General features: G+C 34.4%; 1 protein-coding gene across 7 annotated transcripts; it reads right to left on the bottom strand.

The window, feature by feature from the left end:
* Positions 1-1996: 1996 nt before the first annotated feature.
* Positions 1997-6332, bottom strand: LOC142531158 (uncharacterized). Of its 7 annotated transcripts, none has more exons than XM_075637232.1 (7): positions 6128-6332; positions 5823-5962; positions 3946-4797; positions 3645-3722; positions 3161-3252; positions 2577-2645; positions 1997-2461 (listed from the first exon to the last, which is right to left on the bottom strand). In XM_075637232.1, exons 2-7 carry the CDS (start codon positions 5944-5946, stop codon positions 2144-2146), a joined length of 1533 nt encoding a protein of 510 aa, XP_075493347.1. In that variant the 5' UTR covers positions 5947-5962; positions 6128-6332; the 3' UTR covers positions 1997-2143. The 7 variants fall into 7 exon arrangements, 5 of the variants coding, with proteins under 5 accessions (XP_075493347.1, XP_075493354.1, XP_075493340.1 ...); XM_075637239.1 differs by having other exon boundaries at positions 6160-6332; XM_075637225.1 differs by having other exon boundaries at positions 6082-6331.
* Between the last annotated feature and the right edge of the window lie 3449 nt (positions 6333-9781).

Below are 9781 nucleotides of genomic sequence, written 5' to 3'. Positions count from 1 at the left end.
GCGCATTTCTTCGCGCATATGCGCCATCAGTTCTGTCCTTCACAACTATTCTGAATATTTTCTCATCTTTTTCCATGTCTTTCCTACTCCCATCTCACTTAGTGCTTCTCATGACATATCATGCATTCTCATATCTTCGAATATCACATCAATGAAGACTAATAATCTCGAGCCTTACAAAAAATGTTAATGAGGGCTCGGAGAATCACCAGACCTGAATTTATTATTATATTATTCTTATTAATGATAATATTAATATCAATTATTAATATTATTATTATTTTCGAGACGAGTTCGAAGATGAAGATAATATTTTCATACTCAATCCGAACTATTTCGGGAATTTAAAAAAATTTCTAAACTCGGAACCAAAAAAATCATGAATCTTCATCTCCATTTCGAGTTTTACACGAGAGGCCTTGAACTCTTGGGAAAAATTGTCATTAAGACCCCATAGAGAAAATTGTCATTCAAAATAACAAAGTGGGATATCATGATGTACATTAAAAGACCAAATTAGAATCATTAAAAATGCATTAGCATATCTTTTTCCTCCTTGTTTTACCGTAATAAATAATAAACGAAATTATACTATCAAAAGATTAAAATATAAAAGTGGGTCTTAGACCAAAATATTTTGGAAAACGATCGTCGTCAATGCTTGCAAAAATGGCTTTTCTCTATTTAACTATACTTATTTTCATGATTAAAGTTGTATAATCTTGGATCACAATAACAATATTTTACTTTGGAAATGAGGAGTTTTAAAAGTTGGTGTCACAGATCACCGATTAATGGCCAAACAACACCAGAGGGGATTTTTTTTTTTTTTAAATCTCTAGTTAAAAATTTGTATAATTTTGAAATAAAATTATGATACCATATTTTATTGTTGCACTAAATAAATATGATAGTATTTTATTTTAGCTTAAAATATAAATTAAAATCCAATTGCTTGAAAAATATATGGGAACATGCAGTAATTAGACGAGAATGCGGCGGTGCCAATTATTAAGGGGCGCTTGCTTGTAGGTTACAACAAGCAATAACAAAGGATTGCTTGTTCGGATAACCTTATAATTTAAATTCTAGCAAATGACCCCATTAACTAAACCAAAATATAAGCGTGTTCAAATTAAGTTTACAGGTAAAAAGCTAGCTATGATGATATAGTAGGTGGACGTTATGTCTCTGTCTTCTCAGTTTGAGTTTGTCACATAGAATTTGTCCAATATAATTTATCTACTAAACATGATTTACAGACAACTGCATTGACTTTTTGATTTGCTCATCAAAAGATAGCTTCATCGTGTTCCCAAAGTTAAAAATAAATAAATTTTCTATGATTTTACATCAATCAAGTTCAGGAACCAATTGAGATAAAGATAAGTTTTAATTAGTAATCCTTTACATTACTGAGAATTCATACTAATTTGACCCGTAGGCAACTATAGATAACCTCCAAACTGGTATGACCACCGGCCGTATTATGGACGACATCCGAATAATAATAGTCAAACAAACTAAGCAATTTTTCTCTCTTTTTTGTCCCCCGTGGCCGTAATAATCCAAGGGCACAAAATATACACTCATTGCTAAATAACTTATCATAAATCAGCATGTACTACCGGCCCAAGAAAAAAAAAACGACTCTCCAAGTCCAACATCTACACTTATCTGGGATTCCGAGATTCTAAACCAAATGTAAGGTTACAATTGAATTGAGTTGCTTGAAATAAATTATTTTAAATTTATTTTTATTATTCAAATCCATATATTATTTATTTATATTATAATTATACCAATCTCAATAAATTTTTCTAAATATTTAAAATCTATTATGATTAATACAATTATAATGTAAATAAATAAAAAGTTGGATTTGAATTATTCTGTTTAAGTTAGATAACCAACGAAAGAATATTTGAAATCCATTGACTCAATCCAAATGCTGGCAACCGCAACAGCATATAAACCACCAAAACACACAAGAAAATTTAAAAGAGACTGCATTCTCAACCATATCAAGTCTAGTCGACCTCCAACGAATCACATTTCTAGCAATCTCTATAGTCGTGATCAAAGTACAACAAATCACCATGCGATAGAAGTTTGTCCTACAAAAGAACTATATCTAACGATCTCAATTAGTCGTCGTCACGGGCCAATAAATTACCATGCGATAGAAGTTTGTCTTACAAAAGAACTCATCAACATAATACAAGACAATAAGGAAAAATACTTTAATACATGTACTCAAGTAGCTAAAGAAAGCTTTCAAAGACCAAGCCCAACAGTACGACCATCCCTCCGACGCAGCCCCGCAGTGTATTGCCTCTCCAATTCCAGCTGTAGTTGTTCCTGCTGCTTCTCCACATTGGGGTTGTCTGGCTGGTTTCCCACTGTCGCATCGCCTTTCACGCCCTACAATTGGCCATAGGCACCAATGCAACCTCAGACTCTAAAAATGTGTCAGTAAGTGAAATAAAATTCTAATGGGGACTAGAAATAATCAATCAAAAGTAGCACATAGTTAGAGTGTGATGTATTGAAAGCAATGAGAGGTTAGAAATTACCATGAGTTTGTTGAATTTTTCCTGGCGTTCACGATCACCAAAATTTGCAGTATCCCAACGATGACCAGACTATGTGGAGCATTGTATTGAACATAGAGAAATGAGACACGATGATGAATAATACAAAAACATCTGAAGTAAAATTAATCCAAAAACTAAAGGGCCTGGATACTTTTAAATATGATGCTGGTTCTGCTTATGAACACAGAATGTCATGGAACAATATCAGTTAATACTTTGTTGATCACTATATTTTCAATATTTTGTATATTCTGTTGGAGCTATAAATTGAACACTCTAATGCTCCAACAATTGGTGACCACGTATTCAAAATTTGGAATATTATAAAAGATTCATTATAAAAGTGGTCCCTTTATCTCAAACTTTTACCTCATATTTCTTATCAGGATGTGCACAAATAATGCTCCATATTTATTCAATGGAAATTTAGTTTTCGAATGACCCTTATAAGTTAGGAGGTAGAATACAAATCCACAACTTCAAGATAAAAATCGAACACTACAAAAATTTTCACCCTTTATTATCTCTCATATCTGTAGCAAGGTTAAAAGCAATGATCATACCTCCTCAATCTTGGTGGTCTTCTTGCTTCCCCACAAAAGCTTCTTCTTTTGGTCAGCCGACATGCATCCGGTACCAACTAAATTCTTATTAACTGCAGTTCCAAGGAAAAAAACAACCAAAAAATTCAATCAGCTACATCGGATATAAAGAGTCAAAAGATAGTGATTAAATAGGTCCGCGAAAACATAATGGTAATAATGACAGATACTACAGAAAATTTAGGTCCTAGCAGACACCTTACAATATGTTTGCTTCTGCAAACAAATCAGATACGCATTGACCTTGTATGTTGGTGTACTTGGGAGACAAATACAACCAAAAACTGCACACCACAAACTAAGCAAGGACAACGGTTTTACCAGCCATCGTATCACTTTGCTTAGTAACACAGAAATGAGTGTACTTGCGGAAATGGGGATAACACAATAGATTAAGACAATTAGCTTTCAATAAAAAGTAGCTCGGATAAAGTAATTGACCTACCCAATTCAGCTGCTCTCATAGCAGCGATTTTCGCAGCATCAATATCAGAATCTGTCACATACGATTGCTCTGAAGTACCTATTTCAGTAGTCCAGTAAGTTAAACTAATTTTCATCCGCTATACTTAGGATTAGAGACCGAGTGATAAGAATGAATAACAAACAAAAAGGAGATATACTTATGACTCCGACTACCAATGGCCAGTTGACAGGGGTTATCATTTGGGAGAGGTGTCACAACACAACATATCAAAATCAGACAAATAGGATATAAAGTTGCTATGGAAATTGACAAAGTATACCATCTGCTCCAGAAACTGAGACATCATGGCTAAATAACTTTGGCTTCTTCGTAAGAGAATCTTGATCATTACTCGAAAATGCCTTTGTACCATCAGAAATAGTATGTTCCACTAGTTTTCCATAACATTGCTCCTTAAAGTTATCCCGATGATCATGTCCCCTCTTTTCTTCACTGGTCGTCTCACTATCCAGGCCCTTAACATCTCTTTGAGCTGCTTCTTTCCAGTGATGTCCGGAATTCTCTCTTCGGGAGGATGAATCATTTTGCTGGCCCTTTGGCTCATCATAAATGAATGAGTGATTACTTTTGTGATCCCCGGAACTCCTTCGACAATCTGTTTTCCCAACTTCATAATCTCTACCATCTCCCTGCCTATCTCTGTCTTTATACCTGTTCCGGTCTTCACTATTAGCATGTCTCCTTCCAGATCCAGCTCTATCAGATGAGTCATCGTCCCTGCTTCTGTGCCCTGAACCATCAGATTTTTTCCGAGAGTATATGTCCACGTCATTTGGATAGTCTCTAGATCCATGGTGATCTCTCTCCCTCCTCGAGGAATGCAAAGTGTGGTGGTCCTGCAAGTCACGCACAGAACGATAAGATGACTTAGAATGACCTCGGTCATAGTCATCTACATGCTTATCCCGTCTGTGGTGCTCATCGTGCCTGTGATAGCTCCGAGATGACTTTTGATCGGAATGTTTATACAATTCACTACTTCGGCAGGACTGACTCCTACCATAATCCCTATCTGAACCCCTACCATCATCCCTTTTTCGTTTATCTTCAGCAACTTTTGCAGTATCTTTCTTTGATGGGACTGGACTGGAGCTGCGGTCACGCTGGCTCCCTGAACACGTTAAATGAAGTTACGTGAGTAAAAGGACGGTTAAGTATGATCGGCGGATAAAATTAATTATAGCAGCTGAAAAAGCAATCTAAAGAGAAACTGACACAATCAGATAATTGGAGAAACATTAATTTCTCAGTTCCTTTCAAAAACACAGTAAAGAATAACAATTCCCCAATGTTCAGGTAATGAAACGCTCATGTATAATGCATGAAACAACAAATATTCAGTAGATGCCATAATTAATACATTAAGAATTCCAATACCCACAGCTAACAGGCCAATTGCACTATTCCAAAGAAAAATCGTCATTTTCAGCTTTCAACTATCATGTGAACACCACGTGAAGTTGAAAACATTTAACAGTCCAAGGGAAAAATCCCCATGCTTTTGTCAGATCATTTCCACTTAGAGGCTCATATAACAACTATACTAAAATCAATTAAAAGAAATACTATAAATACCTTGATGTAAGCCTGGGAATTAGAGTAGCAAGACAAACAGAAGATGTCAATAGAAACCAAATAAGAAGCTGAAACTCAATTAGAAGAGATTTCTGCATACTAACTTCACCCTTTTCCTGAAAGAACATTGAATTTCGAAAATATTCCTAAGTTTCTATGTAGAATAGGTGATAGGATTTCAGAATCTCAATGTCATTTACATGAAAGACACTGTTAGAGAAAGGCCGCATCAACAAGAGAACACTTACTCCATGCAGCTTTCAAGAAAAAAATCAAGCTCCTTTAATAACTCTTTAAAATCAATACCAAATACAAAAATATAATTGCCCCGTTCATGGTTCAAAAAACTTCAATATTTTTCAATTAGTGAATATCAATCACAGCAAAACCCAGGTTTACAAACATTTATGTCTCGAACTTGCAAGTTGAACAAGTAAATCTGAAACCAACATTCACACATAGGTTTTAGAAGATTCATTCCCACAAGCAACATATTATAAATTTTCTTTCCCCAAATATTTTAGGGAAAAAAAAACAATGAAACAATTTCAAACGACTAACCATCCGATGAATAGGATGACCCGCTCAGAGAAGATCGGCGCCGATACTTCCTGCCAGCCGAGTCATTTAAAGGCTTCCGAAATTCCGCCTTCGAGTCCACGCTTTCTATGACCTTCGAATCCATTCCACCAAATTAACACCTGAAGGGCAAAAAGGAATAATTCCACCACAAAACAGAAATAATAATTAAAAAAAACACGTTCAACAAAACACTTCGCATACGAACACAACACAAATGCACAACTGTGAATATGTCTACCAAATAAACATGTAGACGAGAAAATATGAAGATCCACGTGACGCACGCAAAAATCGATGGAGGAATTAGAGGAAGAACCACGAAATCCAAAGCCTTTTCGTTCTCTTTCCGGTTCCAATTCGAAAAGACGATTCTTCTAGCTTGGTGCTTCGATAGCAGGGTTCGCTTTTACATTCGAATTGATTCTCTGCTTCGAAAAGAAGCTAAGCAAGATATTTTTGGGCTCTGGGTCCAATTTGTGGGCCTCATATCTTGGGCCAACACAGGGGTTTGATAATGATATCCTAAGATTAATTTTCCACATTATTCTTTTGCATACAAAGTTTTAATTAATTATTTATTATAAAACAGTGTTAAAAAAAGCGTCGTTTAGGTGTTGTGCGGTCACCCATCATCTCAATTTTAAAAAAGATAATGTCCCTGGGCGCTATTTAAAAAATTGGCAGCTTAATTTAATATATATGATTTTTTTGTTTTTTTAATGATTTTAAATCTGATATAAAGAAATTATTGAATAAATATATAAATAAATTAAAATAATTAGGTATTTAGATAAAAAAAAACACTAATAAAAACAAATAATTTTTTAAAAAAACATTTAATTTAGACCATCAACCTAATCATAATCTAAATTTGAAACTTGTTGCATAGACTTTATTCCTTGAAGAAAAATGTACGATGGTTGTTTCAAAGTGTTAAATATTTGTTATCGATCCAATAAAAGGATAGACTTTTGAATTTTAGTAAGTCTTTTGTGAGACAGTCTAATGACGTGTCAACTCCGTCCATATTTACAATAATAAGTAATACTTTTGACATAAAAATTTATATCTTTTCACGGGTGACCCAAATAAGAAATCCGTCTCTCAATTTCTATCTAGTTATTGAGCACAACCTTCTCTATTATTAGCAAGTGAAATGAAATGAACAAGAAAAGTTCTTCATTAAATTGTCTCAAATGTACAGAGTGAAAAACGAACTAAAGAATGATACTGTTGGACTCTGTAAACTTTGGCCTATTGGGCATGAAAATTAGATATTTCATGAGTTTTTTTACGTGGATGATAAATATGGAATGAAAAACGTGTAAAAAGATCTTAACATGAGTAAGTTTATATTAAGTTATACTTCGTGAAAATGCAAGAATGATTTGTCAATTTGTATATGTTATTTGATATATGAGGAATAAAATGTATGCAAGAAACTTGCCGTTCGAGTCCTCCATCTTACGCAAAGAAGAAAATGTCCATTATTTTATCTACAATTTTTTCCTTTCCTACAACGATGCACCCAGGTTTATTCAGTTCTTCTCCATTACATATAACAACATTCGTTCTTTTTTTTAAAAAAAAAAATTTTCTTAGACTTTTTTTGCTTTCATACAATATTTCAGTTTTTTTATGTACACCTTTGTTTTAGTCAAAATTTTCGGGGAAAAAAATAAATCTTAGTCATGCAATTTCTTATAATGTTGATGTATTTACATTTAGGCTGTGTTTGGTTGGGATGATTAAATAATGAAATGATTAAGAGAGAAATGATAAAAAAAATGATTGAAGTAAATAAGGATAAAATAATATTATGTTTTGTATGATTTTTAAGAATGAAATAAATAATAATCTTTTGATGAATTGACAAAATTGTCCTTCAAGTTTTGTGCCCGCGACGACGGTGACTGGCCGGAGGCGGTGGCGGTGGCGGCGGTCCGGCAATCGGCCGGCGGTCGGCCGACGGTCGGCGGGGGTGGGAGGCGACGGCTGCTGCGGTCGACGGCGGCGGTTGGCGTCGGCGTCTGTCGGTCGGCGGTCGGTGTAGGGAAATGTGGTGAGTTTGGATCTAGGAGAAGCGTAAAATTGGAAAAATAAGATGGATTAAGAGTGAGATAAATAATCCTAGGGGGTGAGGAACACCTAATATAACCTAATCATTCATAGGAGAGATTGACTTGGTTAAATAAAAAAACGTACCAAACGGGTGATTATGTAGGTTTAAAAAATCAATCAAACCAAACGGGACCTTACACTTCATGACACATTTATTTTTTTATAAAATATGAGTTTCCCGAAAAATTTGAACTTATAAATAACTTCAAATAATACTCATTATTCTATAATTGTTGTGAAAAAGTAAAAATTTATGGTAAAAAGTAAAAATCTCAAACTCTCAAAATTTACCAAACTACACACTTTATAATATTTTTCTCTCTACTCAATTGTGATTTTCTTCACAAATGAGAGATCTATTTATAGGAAATCTTTACAAATAATCCAAAAATAAAATACATCATTACCTACATCATCACACACTAATTTTCAATATTTACAACTCTTATTTTCAACATTCAAATATTCAACATTCAAATATTCAATACTCACATTTTAAATATATTTTTCAACACTCCCCCTTGTGATGATGATCATAATGATTGTCTTCATTACGTGTTTTTATACTGCCTCGTTAAAAACCTTACTAGGAAAAACCCATTGGGATAAAAACCATAGTAAGGGAAAAAGAGTGCAGTCACGTAAACTCCCCCTCATGTTGACACGAACAATTCTTCACAAATTTCGTAGATTGCGCATCCCAATATTATATATGTGCTTTCTGAATATTGACGTAGGAAGTGCCTTTGTGAAGAGATCTGATGAGTTTTCACTTGATTGAATGTGACGAACATCAATATATTTATTCTTCTCTAGCTCCTTAGTGAATGCGAAGAACTTAAGAGGAATATGTTTAGTTCTGTCGCTTTTTATGTATCCTTCTTTCATTTGAGCAACACATGCAGCATTATCTTCATATAGTATCACAGGCTTCTCATCAGATGATAATCCGCATGAAATTTGGATATGTTGGGTCATTGATTTTAACCACACACATTCACGACTTGCTTCATGTAGTGCAATAATCTCGGCATGATTTGATGAAGTTGTTACGAGCGTTTGTTTCTGAGAACGCCAAGATATTGCAGTGCCTCCACGAGTAAATACATATCCAGTTTGGGAACGTGCCTTGTGTGGATCAGATAAGTATCCAGCATCAGCATAACCAATTATACTTGGATTAGCATCTTTTGAATACAAAAGTCCCAAGTCTGTCGTTCCTCGTAGATAACGGAATATATGTTTAATTCCGTTCCAGTGTCTCTTTGTTGGATATGTGCTAAATCTTGCCAACAGATTCACGGCAAAAGATATATCAGGCCTTGTACAATTTGTAAGGTACATAAGGGCACCGATGACACTTAGATATGGTACTTCTGGACCAAGAATATCTTCATCATCTTCACATGGACGGAATGGATCCTTTTCTATGTTTAATGATCTAACAACCATTGGAGTACTTAAAAGATTTGCTTTATCCATATTAAAACGTTTAAGGATCTTCTCTGTATAATTTGTCTGGTGAACAAACATTCCACATTCTTTTTGTTCAATTTGTAAACCCAGACAATACTTGGTTTTTCCAAGATCCTTCATTTCAAATTCTTCCTTCAAGTATGGCACAACTTCTTGAATTTCTTTATTCGTTCCAATGATGTTTAAATCATCAACATATACAGCAATAATTACGCATCCGGATGTTGTTTTCTTAATGAAAACACAAGGGCATATTGAATTATTTACATATCCCTTTTTCATCAAGTGATCACTTAGTCGATTATACCACATTCGACCTGATTGCTTTAACCCATATAATG

Source organism: Primulina tabacum, chromosome 2, assembly GCF_025594145.1.
Source record: "Primulina tabacum isolate GXHZ01 chromosome 2, ASM2559414v2, whole genome shotgun sequence".
In the NCBI taxonomy this organism is placed as follows: Eukaryota; Viridiplantae; Streptophyta; class Magnoliopsida; order Lamiales; family Gesneriaceae; genus Primulina; species Primulina tabacum.
Note: the sequence above shows the minus strand (reverse complement) of the source record. Positions and strands in the feature narration are given on the sequence as shown.